A 20,990-nucleotide genomic window follows, 5' to 3' on the forward strand; every position below is an offset into this window, starting at 1 on the left:
TTCCTAGAATGGTTATTTCCAAGGATTTAATATGTTTGGTGCTAATGTAAATAAGATTCTTTTAAATATTCTAGTTTTTACATTTTTTATTTTATATGTAAATGGGATACTTGTGTATTAAATTTACACCCAATGGATTTTTTAGATTCACTTGGTAATTAAAATATTTTATCTATAGATTATTTTAGATTTTCTGTGTTTATATTATAAGGTTTTCTTTGGGAAAAGATTCCTTTTTAAAGTGTATTTTTTATATTTTTGTAGCCATACTGACTACTATTTCCACAGATATATAAAAATGTTAATAGTGAATTTTCTAAATGTCTTCACAATATTAGGAGGAAAGACTAGAAAATTCAATATTAATTATTTTCATTATATATGTTTTGCTGATCCCTTTCGTCAGATTAAAAAACTTCAAATCTATTTCTAGTACCTAAAAATCTGTGTGTCTTGTGTGTGTATATGCTTATAAATCAGAGAATTGAGTCAAATAGTTTGACTGTTTTAGATCCCTCATATAAATGGAATCATGAAATGTTTGCCTTTTTGTGATTCACTTATTACACTTAGCATATGTCCTTAAATTTCACCCATGTTACTACATATAACAAGATTTCCTTCTTTTTTCAGGCTGAATAATGACTGCCATGTTTTGTTACTAATTTTTGCTGACCTCATAAAAGAAATCAGCATGTGTAGGACTGAAGTTATATCTTCCTAAGTACTTGCTTGATTGCAAAGAGGAAGTCATCAAAACCTAAATTTTCTTTATTAAACACTTTTTAACTTTGATTACAGTTGCTTTTAAATTACAGTTACATGCAGATATTTAAATTCTTCTTAGGTCAATTTTGGAAAATAGAAATACTTCTATTTCATTTAAATGTTTAAATGTCTTACTATTAATAGTGACTGTGAGTGTGTGCCTTTTCACTTCTGATATTGTTAATGTATGCCTTCAAAATTTTTCTCTAGTATTAGTATATTCTTAAAGGTTTATTAATTTTATTGGTTTCCTCAAAGAAATAACTTTGGCTTTGTTTATTCTTATTATTATTCTTAATATAACATTCTTAATTATAGTTTAATTTTCATTAAATTTTTCCTTTTTCTATATTATTTCTTACATTCAATTAATTTAAAAATAGTTACAGGCTTATATTCAATTTTCCTTTAACATCTTCAAGTAGTTTCAGATTCCTACGAAGCAAGGACTAGCTACGTCAGTCATTCTTTTTTCTATACTTTTACAGCATACAGTTCAAAGTATATTTAAATTTCCATTGAATGTTCTTCTTTGGTCCATGAATTGTTTAGAAATGTATTGTTCATTTCAAATACTTGGAGAATTTATATTTTATAATATATTTATCTTAAATTTGCTTTAGTTAGAGAACATAATCTGAAATATTTCAGTTATGAGAAATTGTTTGGACGTGTTTTATGCCCAAGCATGTGGAATATATCAGTAAATCTTTCACATGGACTTAAAATATGTATTTTAAAGTTGTTGTGTATATCTAATAGATCATTTTTGTCAATCGTGTTGCTCAAATCCTTAACTATATTTGATGATTTTTCTACTTCTCTTTTGGTTCTATCAATATTTGCTTCGTACATGTTGAAGTTATATTAAAAGTTGCAAAATATTTTAATTATAATGATTATAACTTCATAATAGCTTGACTTTTTGCATTAGGATACATTCTTCTTTTATCTCTAGTAATGCTGGTAGACTTAAAGTCTATTTGCTTTATTTTGTAGAAAGTTCTTGTGGTGTATATTTGTTCATCCTTTACTTTGAATGTTTATATACCTGAAAATGTATCTTTTTTCAGCAGCATATGGTGAAAAATTTTTCCAAATTTTAGGATCATTGTCTTTGATTGATTACAGACCATGACACTATAACATAACAACATACCATTGCAATTTGAAATATAACAGTGGCTTTTAATGACGGTACCACCTCATTACATTACGGTATTTCCTTATACCATGCCCCTACTGACAGAATTAGTGTCTATTGACCAACAGAAATAGTGTGAGATAACTTAAAAAAACAGAAGTTTGTAATGTAAAACTCATTATCATGCATTTTTAATAAGTAAATTATCTGTGAAATTATACAAATATATATATCATATTTTCTGGTCAAATTAAAAATCACAATATGCAGGTTTGAGTCTCAGGAAAGCAGGTAATGTACATTCTTTTTTTTTTCCACTTTTTTGTGTCCATCCATCGCAGATAATTACTCCAAAAGACTGAATAAATGAAAAAAGTCACCTTTATCAACAAGTAAGTTACAATGACAGCTAGTTCAACAAATAGCATGCAAGTAACCTTATTGCAAAGTAGACCTATATCATGCAATTTATTTTTAGCCAACATTTTAAATACACAAATGCTAAAGAAGTAAAATTAACTAGAGAAAAGAATTTTAGAATAACACTGTAAGAAATTTTTAAGTGAAAAATTTCAGTATCATTTATATCTTGATCATGTCTATTATAAATTCTGAAAAATATAATTCTGAAAATATTCTTCAATTTATTTTTATTATATATAGCTATATGACTGTCACTACTTAATATGTATTCATCTATGCATTCTCTCTCTCTCTCTTCCTCCCCCCCACCAACCCCCCATCCTTAAAATATCTGGAACTCACTCATGTCCTTTGCAGGGACATGGATGAAGCTGGAAGCCATCATTCTCAGCAAACACACACAGGAACATAAAACCAAACACTGCATGTTCTCACTTATAAGTGGGAGTTGAATAAAGAAAACATATGGAAACAGGGAGGGGAACATCACACACCAGAACCTGTCAGGGGTTGGGGGCAAGGGGAGGAAGAGCATTGGGACTAATGCCAAATGTACATGGGGCTTAAAACCTAGATGATGGGTTGAAAGGTGCAGCAAACCACCATGGCACATGTATACCTATGTAACAAACCTGCACAGTCTGCACACATATCCCAGTACTTCAAGTAAATTAAATTTTAAAAAGTGAAAGAAACTTACAGTGATATCATGGCATCTCTGTTGTCCAGACTACCCTTTAGGTTCACTCTCACTTTCAGGTTGCCTGCATATTAAAAATAAAAATAATATTATACTTTCTTCAGGATGATTTTACAAACCTCTGTATTATCTATCAGTCTTGAAACAGTTCTGAATTTTTATCTAAGAACTGGATTCACCCATTATTTGAGAATACCCTATCACTAAGAACATCTCTGCCCTGGTAATCAAGACTAATAATGCACATCTTTGCATCACTGAAATGAAAAAAAGCACAGTGATATATGTTTACCTGAAAATAAACTTAGATCACTTTTATATTCATAATATTATTGGTTAAGTATCTTTAAACTCTTTTGCCATTCGTTTTCAACCCTATTAATTTTTATTCATTTTACTAGCTATGTTTTCTTCCCTAAAGATATTTGATATCAGTTTTTCCACAATAGTTATCCAATATAAGAAAACCACTTTAGCATACCTAAGTATTGACTGTTATGACTAGTTTAGGTGCTGTATATTATTTCAGCAATTTCAAATCAACTTTTAAAATATATTCCCTCCTCATTTACATTGCCATATTATTTTAAGTATTTTAATGAAATTCAATTCATTTCAAGTAAAATGAAGGACATAGTTATATAACTCCTAGGCAGAAATCATTTTATAGCATTTTTCTTGAAAATAAATAATCTAGTTTTAATGTTTACTTGTATTCTTGTAGCATATATTCAGACATTTTTATTTTTAATAAAGAGTTATTTCTATTATATTTTCTGTAGAATAGATGTGGCTATCATCTAGATTTTTAGTCTTTTATTACATATTAATTTTTAATCTTTTTCTACTTCTAACTGCTTGTGTTTCCATTTATATTACTACCAAAAAAAAGCTAAATTACTTTTCTGGGTTTTCCTATTACCTTTCATTAAAATAGGATAAAAATTCACTAAGATATATAAATATTACAAAGTTATTTAAGTATTATTAAGTTAAAATACATATTTAACAAGATCAAATAATAAAAGAAGATAGATAAATTTAAAGATAAACTTTAATGGACAGCTAAACTTTAATCTTGCCCCTAAAAAGTCCAGATTCTTATACGATTAAAATTGCAATTTTTTTAAGTTTAAAAAATTAATATTCAATTTATTAAAGTTATAAATAAAAGGAAAAACCTAGTTTGTCCTTTCACTTTTAATTTCAGCTTAAATAACTTATTATTTTAATTATAGATCTAGAAAATTTAGCAATCACTTCTAAGAAGGCTCTGATCAATTTTGGTCTCATTTATGAACTTAAACTCCTTTAAACTTTTCATATTGCATTATTCATCACACGTAATATATTTGCTTAACTTCCTAAGTATAATTGGTTGACAAACATTTTTTTTTTTTATTATACTTTAAGTTCTAGGGTACATGTGCACAACATGCAGGTTTGTTACATATGTATACATGTGCCATGTTGGTGTGCTGCACCCATTAACCCGTCATTTACATTAGGTATACCTCCTAATGTTATCCCTCCCCCGCCTTCCCACAATAAGACCTGGTGTGTGATGATCCCCTTCCTGTGTCCAAGTGATCTGATTGTTCAATTTCCACCTATGAGTGAGAACATGCAGTATTTGGTTTTCTGTTCTTGCCATAGTTTGCTGAGAATGATGGTTTCCAGCTGCATCCATGTCCCTACAAAGGACACAAACTCATCCGTTTTTATGGCTGCATAGTATTCCATGGTGTATATGTGCCACATTTTCTTAATCCAGTCTGTCACTGATGGACATTTGGGTTGATTCCAAGTCTTTGCTATTGTGAATAGTGCTGTAGTAAACATATGTGTGCATGTGTCTTTATAGCAGCATGACTTATAATCCTTTGAGTATATCCCCAGTAGTGGGATGGCTGGGTCAAATGGTATTTCTAGTTCTAGATCCTTGAGGAGTCGCCACACTGTTTTCTACAATGATTGAAGTAGTTTATAGTCCCACCGACAGTGTAAAAGTGTTCCTATTTCTCCACATCCTCTCCAGCACCTGTTGTTTCCTGATTTTTTAATGATCGCCATTCTAACTGGTGTGAGATGGTATCTCATTGTGGTTTGATTTGCATTTCTCTGATGGCAAGTGATGATGAGCATTTATTCGTGTATCTGTTGGCTGTATGAATGTCTTCTTTTGAGAAGTGTCTGTTCATATCCTTTGCCCACTTTTTGATGGGGTTGTTTGTTTTTTTCTTGTAAATTTGATTGCGTTCTCTATAGGTTCTAGATATTAGCCCTTTGTCAGATGAGTAGATTGCAAACATTTTCTCCCATTCTCTAGGTTGCCTCTTCATTCTGATGATAGTTTCTTTTGCTGTGCAGAAGCTCTTTAGTTTAATTAGATCCCATTTGTCAATTTTGACTTTTGTTGCCATTGCTTTTGGTGTTTTAGACATGAAGTCCTTGCCCATGCCTATGTCCTGAATGGTATTACCTAGGTTTTCATCTTGGGTTTTTATGGTTTTAGGTCTAACATTTAAGTCTGTAGTCCATCTAGAATTAATTTTCATGTAAGGAGTAAGGAAAGGATCCAGTTTAAGCTTTCTACTTATGGCTAGCCAATTTTCCCAGCACCATTTATTAAATAGGGAATCCTTTCCCCATTTCATGTTTTTGTCAGCTTTGTCAAAGATCAGATGGCTGTAGATGTGTGGTATTATTTCTGAGGGCTCTGTTCTGTTCCATTGGTCTATATCTCTGTTTTGGTACCAGTACCATGTTGTTGTGATTACTGTAGCCTTGTAGTATAGTTTGAAGTCAGGTAGCGTGATGCCTCCAGCTTTGTTCTTTTGACTTAGGATTGTCTTGGCAATGCAGGGTCTTTTTTTGTTCCATATGAACTTTAAAGCAGTTTTTTCCAATTCTGTGAGGAAAGGCATTGGTAGCTCAATGGGGATGGCTTTGAATCTATAAATTACCTTGGGCAGTATGGCCATTTTCACAATATTGATTCTTCCTATCCATGAGCATGGAATGTTCTTCCATTTGTTTGTGTCCTCTTTTATTTCACTGAGCAGTGGTTTGTAGTTCTCCTTGAAGAGGTCCTTTATATCCCTTGTAAGTTGGACTCCTAGGCATTTTATTCTCTTTGAAGCAATTGTGAATGGGAGGTCATTCATGATTTGGCTCTCTGTTTGTCTCTTATTGGTGTATAAGAATACTTGTGATTTTTGCACGTTGATTTTGTATCCTGAAACTTTGCTGAAGTTTCTTATCAGCTTAAGGAGGTTTCGGGCTGAGACAATGGGGTTTTCTAAATATGCAATCATGTCATCTGCAAACAGGGACAATTTGACTTCTTCTTTTCCTAACTGAATACCCTTGATTTCTTTCTCTTTCCTGACTGCCCTAGCCATAACTTCTAACACTATGTTGAATAGGAGTGGTGAGAGAGGGCATCCCTGTCTTGTGCCAGTTTTCAAAGGGAATTTTTCCAGTTTTTGCCCATTCAGTATGATATTGGCTGTGGATTTGTCATAAATAACTCTTATTATTTTGAGATATGTTCTATCAATACAAATTTATTGAGAATTTTTAGCATGTAGGGCATCTATTGAGATAATCATGTGGTTTTTGTCTTTGGTTCTGTGTATATGCTGAATTACATTTATTGATTTGCATATATTGAACCAGCCTTGCATCCCATGGATGAAGCCCACTTGATCATGGTGGATAAGCTTTTTGATGTGCTGCCTGATTCAGTTTGCCAGTATTTTATAGAGGGTTTATACATCAATGTTCATCAGGGATATTGGTCTAAAATTCTCTTTTGGTTTCATCTCTGTCAGGCCTTGGTATTAGGATGATGTTAGCCTCATAAAATGAGTTAGGGAGGATTCCCTCTTTTTCTATTGATTGGAATAGTTTCAGAAGGAATGGTACCAGCTCCTCCTTGTACCTCCGGTAGAATTCAGCTGTGAATCTATCTGGTCCTGGACTTTGTTTGGTTGGTGGGCTATTAATTATTGCCTCAATTTCAGAGCCTGCTATTGGTCTGTTCAGGGATTCAGCTTCTTCCTGGTTTAGTCTTGGGAGAGTGTAAGTGTCCAGGAAATTATCCATTTCTTCTAGGTTTTCTAGTTTATTTGCGTAGAGGTGTTTATAGTATTCTCTGATGGTAGTTTGTATTTCTGTGGGGTCGGTGGTGATATCCCCTTTATCATTTTTTATTGCATCTATTTGATTCTTCTCTCTCTTCTTCTTTATTAGTCTTGTTAGTGGTCTATCAATTTTGTTGATCTTTTCAAAAAACCAGCGCCTGAATTCATTGATTTTTTGGAGGGTTTTTTGTGTCTCTATCTCCTTCAGTTCTGCTCTGATCTTAGTTATTTCTTGCCTTCTGCTAGCTTTTGAATGTGTTTGCTCCTGCTTCTCTAGTTCTTTCAATTGTGGTGTTAGGATGTCAATTTTAGATCTTTCCTTCTTTCTCTTGTGAGCATTTAGTGCTATAAATTTCCCTCTACACACTGCTTTAAAAGTGTCCCAGAGATTCCGGTATGTTGTATCTTTGTTCTCATTGGTTTCAAAGAACATCTTTATTTCTGCCTTCATTTCGTTATGTACCCAGTAGTCATTGAGGTTCAGGTTGTTCAGTTTCCATGTAGTTGAGCAGTTTTGATTGAGTTTCTTAGTCCTGAGTTCTAGTTTAATTGCACTGTGGTCTGAGAGACAGTTTGTTATAATTTCTGTTCTTATACATTTGCTGAGGAGTATTTTACTTCCAACGATGTGGTCAATTTTGGAATAAGTGTGATGTGGTGCTGAGAAGAAGGTATATTCTGTTGATTTGGAGTGGAGAGTTCTGTAGATGTCTATTATGTCTGCTTGGTGTAGAGTTGAGTTCAATTCCTGGATACCCTTGTTAACTTTCTATCTCATTCATCTGTCTAGTGTTGACCGTGGAGTGTTAAAGTCTCCCATTATTATTGTATGGGAGTCTAAGTCTCTTTTTAAGTCTCTAAAGACTTGCTTTATGAATCTTGGTGCTCCTGTATTGGGTGCATATATATTTAGGATAGTTAACTCTTCCTGTTGAATTAATCCCTTTACCGTTATGTAATAGCCTTCTTTATCTCTTTTGATCTTTGATGGTTTAAAGTCTGTTTTGTTAGAGACTAGGATTGCAACCTCTGCTTTTTTTTGTTTTCCATTTGCTTGGTAGATCTTCCTCCATCCCTTTATTTTGAGCCTATGTGTGTCTCTGCATGTGAGATGGGTCTCCTGAATACAGCAGACTGATGGGTCTTGACCCTTTATCCAGTTTGCCAGTCTGTGTCTTTTAATTGGACCATTTAGTCCGTTTACATTTAATGTTAATATTGTTATGTGTGAACTTGATCCTGTCATTATGATATTAGCTGGTTATTTTGCTCACTAGTTGATGCAGTTTCTTCCTAGCATTAATAGACTTTACATTTTGACATGTTTTTGCAATGGCTGGTACCTGTTGTTCCTTTCCATGTTTAATGCTTCCTTCAGGGTCTCTTGTAAGGCAGGCCTGGTGGTGACAAAATCTCTAAGCATTTGCTTGTCTCTAAAGGGTTTTATTTCTCCTTCACTTATGAAACTTAGTTTTTCTGGATATGAAATTCTGGGTTTAAAATTATTTTCTTTAAGAATGTTGAATATTGGCCCCCAATCTCTTCTGGCTTGGAGAGTTTCTGCCAAGAGATCTGCTGTTAGTCTGATGGGCTTCCCTTTGTGTGTAACCCGACCTTTCTCTCTGGCTGCCCTTAAGATTTTTTCCTTCATTTCAACTTTGGTGAATCTGACAATTATGTGTCTTGGAGTTGCTCTTCTTGAGGATTATCTTTGTGGCGTTGTCTGTATTTCCTGAATTTGAATGTTGGCCTGCCTTACTAGGTTGGGTAAGTTCTCCTGGATGATATCCTGAAGAATGTTTTCCAACTTGGTTCCATTTTCCCCATCACTTTCAGACACACCAATCAGATGTAGATTTGGTCTTTTCACATAATCCAATACTTCTTGGAGGCTTTGTTCATTTCTTTTTACTCTTTTTTCTCCACACTTCTCTTTTCTCTTCATTTCATTCATTGGATCTTCAATCGCTGATATTCTTTCTTCCAGTTGATCTAGTTGGTTACTGAAGCTTGTGCATTTGTCATGTATTTCTCGTGTCATGGTTTTCATCTCTATCAGTTCTTTTAAGGTCTTCTCTGCATTGATTATTCCAGTTATCCATTCATCCATTCTTTTTTCATGGTTTTTAGTTTTTTGCGCTGGTTACGTAGTTCCTCCTTTAGCTCTGAGAAGTTTGATCGACTGAAGCCTTCTTCCTCAACTTGTCAAAGTCATTCTCCGTCCAGCTTTGTTCTGTTGCTGGTGATGAGCTGCATTCCTTTGGAGGGGGAGATGCACTCTGATTTTTTGAATTTCCAGTTTTTCTGCACTGCTTTTTCCCCATCTTTGTGGTTTATCTGCCTTTAGTGTTTGATGATGGTGACGTACTGATGGAGTTTTGGTGTGGGTGTCCTTTCTGTTTGTTAGTTTTCCTTCTAACAGTCAGGACCCTCAGCTGTAGGTCTGTTGGAGTTTGCTTGAGTTCCACTCCAGACCCTGTTTGCCTGGGTATCAGCAGTGGAGGCTGCAGAAGATAGAATATTTCTGAACAGTGAGTGTTGCTGTCTGATTCTTGCTCTGGAAGCTTCGTCTTGGGGTGTACCCCACCGTGTGAGGTGTGGGGTGTCGGTCTGCACCTAGTGGGGGATGTCTCCCAGTTAGGCTACTCAAGGCTCAGAGACCCACTTGAGCAGGCAGTCTGTCCATTCTCAGATCTCAGCCTCTGTGCTGGGAGATCCACTGCTCTCTTCAAAGCTATCAGACAGGAGCATTGACCTCTGCCGAGGTTTCTGCTGCTTTTCGTTTAGCTATGCCCTTTTCCCAGAGGAGGAGTCTACAGAGGCAGACTGGCCTCTTTGAGCTGCGGTGGGCTCCACCCAGTTCGAGCTTCCCAGGGGTTTTGTTTACCTACTTAAGCCTCAGCAATGGCGGGCACCCGTCCCCCAGCCTTGCTGTTGCCTTGCAGTTAGATCTCTGACTGCTGTGCTAGCAATGAGGGAGGCTCCAAGGGCATGGGACCCTCTGGGCCAGGTGTGGGATATAATCTTCTGGTGTGCCATTTGCTAAGATCCTTGGTAAAGTGCAGTATTAGGATGGGAGTTACCTGATTTTCCAGGTGTTGTGTGCCTCATTTTCCCTTGGCTAGGAAAAGGGATTCCCTTCCCACTTGTGCTTCCCAGGTGAGGCGATGCCTCACCCTGCTTCAGTTCTCGCTGGTCAGGCTGCACATGTCTGACATGCCCCAGTGTGATGAACCTGGTACCTCAGTTGAAAATGCAAAAATCACCTGTCTTCTGTGTTGCTCACGCTGGGAGCTGGAGGCTGGAGCTCTTCCTATTCGGCCATCTTGGGCATGCCTCGAAAATTGCAATTATTATATATGTATATATGTATGTGTATGTGTGTTTGTGTGTGTGTGTGTGTATAATTTTTTCTTTTTTGAGTCTCAGTCTCTCTTTGTTGCCTTGGCTGGAGTCCAGTGGCACAATCTTGGCTCACTGAAGCCTCTGCCTCCCAGGCTCAAGTGATCCTCCTGCCTCAGCCTCCTGAGCCGCTGGGATTATAGATGCATGACACCACGCCTGGCTAATTTTTGTATTTTTTTGTAGAGATGGGATTTCACTGTGTTGCCCAGGCTGGTCTTGAACTCCTGGCTTTGAGTGATCCACTCACCTTGGCCTCAGAAAGTGGTGGGATAACAGGTGTGAGCCACCACTGCTGGCCATTAGTTATTCATATATGAGTTATTAAATTCTCATATAAAGACAATAACTGAATTTGATTATTACTCATTACATCTACTACATTGCTATTTATTGACTATGTTCATAAATTATACAAATAACAAATCTTAAATATGAAATCAATGTACTCATCGCTTGAATAGTCCTCACTTCTCCATTTTTTCCTTTGGAAATGAACTTTCACAATTATAGCAATCAGTACACAGAAAATAATAAAGAAAGGAATGAATAAGAAAAGTGGCCATCTCATTGGTTTGGAATGGTAAACGTTCTCCATGTGGCGCCTTTCTAGGAGAGAAAAAAATCAAAGATTTGAAAGCAAGCACCAGAAATATAGTGAAGATATTTCTGTATTTTACTAAGTCTACCAGAATAGAACCTTTGAACAATTTAAGAATTTTAAAATTAACATATTTTGTATGAAATAGATAGCTTGAAAATGTGAGTGCCCAAAGTGACTCTTGTAACTCCTTTTAAAATGGATAGCTATATGTCATGGCCAATATTTTGTTGAGGATTTTTATATCTCTATTCATGAAGAATATTGTTTTGTGATTTTCTTCTTTGTTGAGTTCCTTGTTTGAATTTGGCATCAGGATTATGTTTTCGTCATACAATGAGTTGACAGGAACTTCCCCACTACCATTTTCTGAAAATAATATTGCTTTGTTTCAAGAATTTGGTTTGATTCACCTGTGAAACCATCTATGCCTACAATTTTTTGTTGTTGTTATTTATTTATTTTTTGGTGGTGATTTTAAAAATACACCCACAGATTAAGAAGAACTGTGGTTTCTGACTTTTTGTTTATGCTCTTTGGTTTATAATCCAAATAGTCCTTTTCACATCTGACTACCTTTATCAGCCTGTTTCTTGCCTGTAGTTTATTGTGGACCAATGAACATATATGCTACCTTGATCATTTTCAATCTGAGCTAATATAATTCCTTTGAATTTCTCATGTATCAAATAAAACCACAATCCATTAAACAAAGGCCACACTCACAAATCTCTTTGACATATGCCTTTCTCTGTTGGATCCTGTGAGGCTGCTATGAAATTACCAGTTTAAAATTCTTAGTAGCCTTATTGTTTGAAAGTTTTTATGATGCATTTACATAAAATACTTAGAAGGCCTTTTGTATGGATGAATGACTCTCTAAGAGATATCAACTTAGGTTTTCCCGAGATTTTAACAGAGGTGTTTACAGTCAAAGGCCTTGCTTAATTTTAGTTTGATATAAAATTTTATTGCTCTAATCTCAAATTTGGCCTTTCATTGTTTCTTACTTTAAGAAACTTGCGGAGAATGAAAATTAGTTTTACTTTCAAACCGATAAAATCTTTGCATGGACCAATGTCCTAGAAAGTCTCATTAATGTTTTTTCCCAGTCATTTCATAGTAGCCATGAGTTCAATTTTCCACATTACCAAAGGCAGCAGTGATGCCTAACAATTTACCACTTCATAATAATGGTTTCACTTTCTGCAACGTGTTTTTAAACTGTCCTTGAATTGCTCACCAACTTCAACATGCACTAATACTTCAGTAGTTTCCTGCCTTTCTATCTTCCATGCACTATCCAATTTCAAAGCTAAGGCCACATTTTAGATTTCTATTACACAACATAGCAGTAGCTAAATTTTTTAAATTATTTATTGCCATGTAAGAAATTACCTCAATGCTTAGTAACTTAAAACATTCTATTTTGCTCACAATTTTGTTGGTTATAAATTTGAGGAGAGCTTATTAGATGGTTGTATTTTTGTTTCTGAGTGCAATCAAATTTCAGATATTGCTGATAATTTTCAAGAAGTGAATGAGAGAATGAGATTTCCAGGAAAGAGAGAAGTAAGGATTCCAAAATACCTAGATAGGGTCTGTAGGAAGACCACGAGAGTCCTGGAATGTTAGCTCTTCACATTTTGTTGATCAATCATACCACTAAAACCAACCTGGAAAGGAGTGGTCTCCACTGCTCATTGGGAAATGGCATGTGTGTGCATGAATAGAAACAATTAATTGCAGCCAATGGGAAGATAAGCTAATTGTTGCTAGTAAAATGGAAATAACTTGAAAATACATTAATTACAAAGTTTTAAACTTACTAATCTATTACTATATAACATAAAATATAATATTTCTAGATACTGGAATTAATGTGGAAACTACCTATGACTCAAAATTAGAAAAATGGCCCTAATTGTGTGTACATTTAGATTTTTATGTCAAAGAAATCTCCTGGCCCTAAGTATCATTGGATATGCCAGTTAACTTCTTGCTTTCTCTAAAATTCATCTACGCTTTTCCTCTGCTTTGATCAATATCACAGGGAGCCACACTGCCCGAGTTCCTTGATCTGCTGTCTTCCAGTCAGTTTTTATCACTGGGAATCACTGAGTAAAATTTGGAGGATTCGAAGAGTAAAAATAGCTCTGATATTACTCCCCCTTCCTCACCAGCATCACCAACAGTGACTGTATATTCTCTATACCTCCAGTTCATGTTGGACAGTAACTCTCCCTGTGGTTCCAATCCTGCTATATATCCCTGACCAGAGTTATACATCATGCTAAATAGCCCAGATTCTGATTCTAGTAATACCACCTCTTTTTATTGTCCCTCCAACCCTAAAAAGTGGTAGTCATTTTCTGGGTTGCCTCACCTTTCTCTGATAATCATCTCATCTATGCAATTACCAGATGCCTTACATTGTGTTCTTTCTGTTTGAAAGACTAAAGTGATTTCTATCTTTACGCCTGGGTTCTCACTGATATATCATATTTATAACACATGCTGCATATGTTGTAATATATTACTCTCTGGAAGTGGAAGTAAAACATACATATTCGTATGCAGTTTAATGTCCAAATATAGTCTAGATATAAATTGGTAGACAAAATATTATGTTATTAAATTTAATACATTCAAATTATGTTTTAATTATATTTTCAATTTATTATTAATACTTACCAGGGAGCCTGGCTGGTACAGCTACAAGTGGAAAATTGCCACTGTCAATACTCCCACCAGGCGATGTATCTGATTGAACTGAGCAATCTGGAGGTAAATATGAAGCACTACAGTGACAGTGCTTTTTGTTATTGCATACCTAAAAGAAGGAGAAATATCACCTTATAAGATAAGCAACTAGATTTATATGTGTTCAAGTAGAATTATAAAATAATATATATGTCAGATAAGGCCAATTTTCCTATATGTTGTGTGTGGTGAGTGTGTGTGTGTGTGTGTGTAGCAATGCATTTAGTTTCCTAAAATTAGACTCAATGATTTCTATTTTCACCTCATAGTATGCTACTTACGCCTCTATGATTGCATTTGTCTGTAGTACAATCATAACCCAAGTATGAAGAACTCACACATCTTTGATTCTTGCAAACCTAAAAAGGATGAGCAAAAATAAGTTAATTGACATGCCATCTAGAGTTGCCATTTAATTAAAAGCATTCCATACCATACCATATTACCATGGACTAATAATTCTTAGCAACAAGAATTAGAATACTAACAATGAATAGTTAATGTATTGAGCTACTATCTTTCCAGCACTAGATGAGACACTGATTACCTAGGAGTAAACAAAACAATAACAGCTTCTTCCCTGCTTAGATTGGGATAGCAGGTACAAATATGAAATGAGTAAAACACAAATAAGCATGTAATAAGTGCTGGAATGAAAACATTGATTTATGAAAGCATAAAATACAGGAAATGTGTCAAATATTTGAGAACAGTAAAACCTTCTCATTGAGCCCTGATGATAGATCAGAATTAATTGGTATAGAAGTAAAAGACAGAGTATTATAAAAAAGAAATAATATTTAAAATGATTTTGCCTTGGAAGAATATATTGAACCTTTGAGAAATCTAAAGGGCAGTGTGGCCATTCAGTCATTCATTAAATACATATTTGAGTCCTACAAATGTACCTGGCCCCAAGAAGGCATCAGTGAACAACACAAATCTCATCTTGTTCATATCATAACAAAGAGAGAGAAACAAACAAAACACTTGATATTATAAGAGAGGAGATATTTATTGGCATGATTGTGTAGAATCTTATATTCTTCATGAGCAAGTTGGCCAAATACAGCAATTTGCTGTATTTACATATTGGAAGAGGGAAAGCTGATAAAAGTAGGTTTTGGAAAAGAGAATGGAAAGGGCAATAGCCTGAAGATACAAAGTTAGAATGTCATTGCTGTGGTCCACAAAAATGATAACCATACAGCGAAACTGAGTGGCAATGAGGATAGAAACCAGTAGATGTATTTGAGATAGAAAGTTTAAACCAGCTGAGCTGGAGTAATATACGTAGCAAAAAGAGATGGATGAATGACACCAAGGATTCTGACTTGTTTAATTCTCTTGCTGGTAGTTAAATCAACTGAGATAAGGAAAGTTAAGCATAAAGACAAAGGTTTAGTAATTGTCTTCAGAGATCACTTTCGACCTATATCAAATAATACTATGTTTCAAAAGAACAAGAAATGTTTGATGAACTCATACAAACACCCAAAGCGACTAATGGTAAGCCCAAGAACATGTAATTGGAAATATTTTTTTATTTTAAAAGTTTGCTAAAGAATATTGGCAATACTTTGGGAGATTTTTTTCTCTTATAGTATAGGATCATAACACATTAACTTTTAAAGTCAGAGAGTTAATCTGTTCACATAGTTTTTGCCCAATATTATTGAGTATGAAAAAATACATTTTTGTGTTGGAGAGTTATGGCAATGCATACCTCTGTTTAAGATTTACAGGGAAATGGACTAATGATTAATAGATGGCCAGGTTATCTTGGATGGCTGTGGTACTAGCATAAAAAGTACTAGCTCTGGATACTGTATACAGATTAGTGTTGCTGTAGTTATAAATCTATTTTGTTAGCATGCTTCCTTCACACCTAACTACAATTTAAATAGAGAAGTTAGATATATAATTTGCAGAGCTATTGTCCAGAAAAAAGTAAACCTAATTCTTAGAACCATTAAATATATTAATTGTCTAGAGAAACAAAAGTTGAGGAAGGGTTGTTGGTATTACTGGTACCCTTTTTCTGCAATGAAGTGTTGTTGTGGTTTTTTGTTTTTGTCTGTTTGGTTTTTGTTTGTTTGTTTGTTTTTGCTTTAACATGCCTGAGGCAGAGTGCTTAACTTCAGTTGCATCATGCAGGAAGTTTCGCTAGGGAAAAATAGCATCCAAATTAAGAGACTAGCTAAAAAAAATTAAAAATATTTATAACCATATAGCAATAGTAATATTAGATAAAAAATACAATTCTTTTTTATTCTTCACCAAACTCTCTAAAACAGATTTATTTTTGTTTTGAGATAAGACTCATAATGCAGCCTTTTTTATTGTCATTAGGCAGAATAGATTCCTACAGAAACCCTCTTGTTATGGAGGGACTAAAATACTAAGTGAAATAAAATCTGTACATACTATCTTTTTTTTTTTTTTTTTTTTTTTTTTTTGAGCTAGGATCGGTCTCAGTCTGTTGCCCAGGCTGGAGTGCAGTGGCATGGTCTCAGCTCACTGCAGCCTATGCTTCCTGGGTTCAAGCAATTCTCATGCCTCAGCCTCTCAAGTAACTGCGATTACAGGTGTGTGCCACCACGCCCAGTTAATTTTTGTATTTTCAGTAGAGATGGAGTTTCACCATGTTGGCCAGGCTCATACTCTTTTTCTAAAGGCATAATTGTGCCAGAGATAAAAATCATTTTTAGGTTCAGAAAATGTGAAACAATGTGATTCCACAAAAACAACTAAAACTGAAGGCAGCACTCCTCCAGTGGCCACCAATGACCAAGCATTTTGGATTTAAATGATCATTTGCACCCTACAACAGTGGCAGAATTCCAAGCAGGTTATATCAAATTTTCAATAAATAGTCTGGGGAGGTACATCAGAAAAATGGTGATATAGGAAACAAAATAAAATCAGGCTGAAATAACATTATAGGAGCTCCAGCAACAATCAAAGGTCTGTAGCAACCAGTAAAATACTGAAGAACACATTGTCACAGTCCAAATGGTAGAAAATTTTATGGCATTTTTGTCTGAATGAGGCAGCAGCTAAATTCTCAATCCCTTCCCTCAAACTGAAGGATGCAGCACAGATCTTATTGGCAATCTTCTAACTTGTCTGGTAACTGCCTTAAGGACTGGTTTTTGATTTGCCTAACTCAAATCTCAGATGGAAAGAAGCAGTATAGACTGCTAGGGAAAGCTGCAGGGAGAGTAACATTTGCAGACACCTGGGGCAAGAGATTATGGTGGAGACATAATTGTAGCTCCCACAATACCCACAGTGTCATGGGAGGGACCTGGTGGGAGGTATTATGGTGGCAGGTTTTTCCCATGCTTGTCTCCTGATAGTGAATAAGTCTCATGAGATCTGACGGTTTTACAAAGGGCAGTTCCCCTGCACACACTCTCTTGCCTGCCTCCATGTGAGATATGCCTTTGTTCCTCCCTTCTGCCATGATTGTGAGACCTCCCCAGTCATGTGGAGCTGTGAGCCCATTAAATCTTGTTTTCTTTATAAATTACCCAGTTTCAGGCATGTCTTGATTAACAGCATGAGAACAGACTAATACAGTAAAACTGGTACAAGGAATGGAGTGCTACTGTAAAGATACCCAAAATGTGGAAGCAATTTTGGAATTGGGTAACAGCCAGAGATTGAAATCATTTGGAGGGCTAAGAATAAGATGGGGAAAAGTGGGAAAGTTTGGAACTTCCTAGAGACTTGTTGAATGACTTTGACCAAAATGCGCTTAGTGATATGAACAATGAAGTCCAGGCTGAGGTAGTCTCAGATGGAAATGAAGAACTTGTTGGAAACTGGAGAAAAGGTGACTCTTGTTATGTTTTAGCAAGGAGAGTGGCAGTATTTTGCCCCTGCCCCAGAAATATATGTAACTTTGAACTTGAGAGAGATGATTTAGGCTATCTGGCAGAAGAAATTTCTAAGCAGCAAAGCATTCAAGAAGAAGCAAAGTATAAAAATTGGAAACCCTTGCAGCCTGATGATGCAATAGAAAAAAAGAACCCTTGTTCTGGGGAAAAATTAGAGTCTGCTGCAGAAATTTGCATAAGTAATGAGGAGTCAAATGTTAGTCATCAAGACAGGGGGGAAAACGTCTCCAAGGCATATCAGAGACTTTCATGGTAGCCCTTCCCATCACAGACACGGAGACTTAGGAGGGAAAAATGGTTTCCTTGGCAGGGCCCAGGGTCCCCCTGCTCTATACCTCCTCAGGACTTGGCACCCTGCATCCCAGCTACTCTAGCTATGGCTAAAAGGGTCCAAGGTACAGCTCAGCCCATAGCTTTAGAGGGTGCAAGTAATAGTAAATCCACCGGAATAGTAAATCCACCACCTCCTTAAAGCAAGAATTTCACAGGACCTATAAAACAGTAAACACACACACACCACACACACACTCACACACACACACACACAAAGAAAAACAAGGTATTTAGGCAAGAAATAGCATGAAAATGGGGCAATTAAACAACCTGCCACCTTGCCCAAGTTTGTAGAATGCCTCTGTTCTGTAAAGTTCTTTACTAATTTCTTTAGTATTATCTGAACTTTGGGGTTGACCTGAATATAAAGCTTACGGTCATCCCAGATCCCTTCTGAGCATGCATCTTTCCTAGGCCTGTGTGTGGTTTTTTAGTTTCTCAAATACATGGTTGATTTAAAATGTATTATTTTTCCAACTCATCCCATCCTCATCCTAGTGTCCCTAAATGGCTACTTGATGAGACATCACTTTTGTCATGAACACTGTGGCAGGGTATTGCCTGTCATACATTCTTCATCCCATTCACTAACTGTGGATATAACCGGAGTTCCAATCAACCATTTTGAAGGCAATATGAAAGAGGGTCACAAACAAGATCTATAGCTAAAAACTGGACTGAGTCTGGATCATTGATGACATAATGGCACCCAGTAACTGCACTGGATGGACAAACTCCACAATTACTTTGTAGTATGGGAAAAAAATAACTACCAACTATTTAAGCCACTCTTGGTGGTTCCCATTTCCTGTGCAATTCCTACCTCACATAACATATTTTAACCTGTGTAGAAACAATGGAGAATTTAAAATGTAAGATAGTCTTGAGCATTAATTTGGTAAGAAGTTTTCAAACTAAATTTAATGAAAGCAAATGTGTTGCACAATTTTTTAAATGACTTACATTTTGTGTGAGAATTTGGAATGACAATTTTTTTATTTGTATACACTCTTACTTTCTGATTTTCTAAATGAATATTAGTAAAGTTAGTATAGTTTTCCTTTCCCTCTTTTCTTCAATAAGGGGCTTACTGTATTCTGTTACTTATTAAGCCAGAGAGGCTTTATAATTTAAACATGACACTAATTTGAGCTTGCACCTCCTTATGTATATATGTGTTTGTATGTAAGTAGTTCATATTTCATATAATAAAAAAACTCAAAAGGCAAAAACTATTGATATATATGCATAGCTACCACATTGAATGCAAAGTAAGAAAGATAGATATGTAGACAGATAAATATTCTACAACTCCATGTGTGTGTGCATGTCTATGAAAAATTGATGGAAGGTTCCTAAAAATAAAAAGTTATTACATCTCAGATATGTGACTTTGATTGACTTTTTCTTTATTCTGTGAGTTTGTTTATTCTTTTCATGAGTAAAATGGGCATATATTATTTTAATGGCTATTTTAAAATAATTATACCAAAAGATAATTTATGACATTAGATGTATTCTCTGTGTAATATGAGATAATTTAATAAAATACAGTAAATGAACAATGCGGTTCTCAATTCAGGTAATACACACATTTCAATGAAAAAAGTACTAAATAACCAATGAAATAGTCATAGCAATGTCATCTATGCATGATTGCAAATATTTTATTCTTTTAAAGTTTGTTTTTTTCCTGATTTTCTGTATTGAATATGCACTTAAATTCTGAGAGAAAATACTAATTATGTATCATTTAAGAACAGAGTCTAGGCCAGGTGCAGTGGCTCATGCCTGTAATCCCAGCACTTTAGGAGGCTGAAGTGAATGGATCACCTGAGGTCATGAGTCTGAGATCGGCCTGGCCAACACGGCAAAAACCCATCTCTACTAAAAATATAAAAATTAGCCGGGCATGGCAGTACCTCCTGTAATCCCAGCTACTCAAGAGGCTGAGGCAGGAGAATCACTTGAACCTAGGAGACAGAGGTTGCACTGAGCAGAGATCACACCACTGTACTCTAGCCAGGGCGAGAGTGACATTCGTCTCAAAAAAGGACAAAGTCTAAAATATTAGGAAATTATTTGGGAATAAAAGACTACCTACCTTATTTGAACCACAAGAAGTTCCATCTTTTATCCACATCTTGTGGCTGTCTTCATGATCACTGGCAAATTCCACAGCAACACAGAGATGTCCACTTATGTTGGCATAAATAATAGTGGCTCTTGGAATTTGTAATAAAAATTCACCTGCATATTTACATATTAATTTTCCGCACTGCAGATTGCTATAATTTATCCATAAATAAAAATTATTAATTTTAATTTAGAGAAGTACAGTAATATAATTTCTAAAATTGATAGATTTAAATAAAGTATTCAAGGTTTGCAAGAGAATATATGCAATTCATTTTAAAACACCAGAAAAAAAAAAGGGCCTTGCCTAAATTGCCAATAATAACTGAACATTTTAGTAATTATGAACTAAAGTTGGTGCAAAACTAATAGTGGTTTTTGCCACATTTTTAATGGCAAAAGCCGCAATCGTTTTTGCACGAACCTAATATTCCCTAGTTAGCCTGACAACTTTTTTTGTGATTCCTTCACTTTCCTTTGAAACTGAAACAAAATCAAACCCAAGTTCAAATGAATTTAACATCTTTTCACCTTTTGAGTGATTTTTAAAATGAAGATTTCAAGGTCACTCACATTAATTAACAAAAATAATCACTGATTAATACTACAGGGTTATCACTATATATATCACATAAGGTAGTATGTCCTACAGATTAATGTGAGCATT

The 20,990-nt window shown here is 35.2% G+C and overlaps 1 protein-coding gene across 3 annotated transcripts in view; it reads right to left on the minus strand.

Annotated features, from left to right (window-relative positions):
• Positions 1–1,935: 1,935 nt before the first annotated feature.
• The window catches only part of ADAM2 (ADAM metallopeptidase domain 2), a 114,273-nt gene continuing 95,218 nt past the window's right edge, over positions 1,936–20,990 (minus strand). The window contains exons 15-20 of one of the 3 annotated variants that reach the window (XM_037983544.2): positions 20,292–20,475; positions 14,231–14,308; positions 13,881–14,019; positions 11,035–11,194; positions 3,036–3,099; positions 1,936–2,270 (exon numbers count right to left, since the gene is read on the minus strand). In XM_037983544.2, the coding sequence (XP_037839472.2) occupies positions 3,066–3,099; positions 11,035–11,194; positions 13,881–14,019; positions 14,231–14,308; positions 20,292–20,475 (595 nt within the window). In that variant the 3' untranslated portion in view covers positions 1,936–2,270; positions 3,036–3,065. Of the gene's footprint in view, positions 2,271–3,035; positions 3,100–11,034; positions 11,195–13,880; positions 14,020–14,230; positions 14,309–20,291; positions 20,476–20,990 lie in introns of those variants that run through there. The other 2 variants (XM_073018638.1, XM_037983545.2) reach the window with 2 other exon arrangements.

This window comes from Chlorocebus sabaeus, chromosome 8, assembly GCF_047675955.1.
Source record: "Chlorocebus sabaeus isolate Y175 chromosome 8, mChlSab1.0.hap1, whole genome shotgun sequence".
In the NCBI taxonomy this organism is placed as follows: Eukaryota; Metazoa; Chordata; class Mammalia; order Primates; family Cercopithecidae; genus Chlorocebus; species Chlorocebus sabaeus.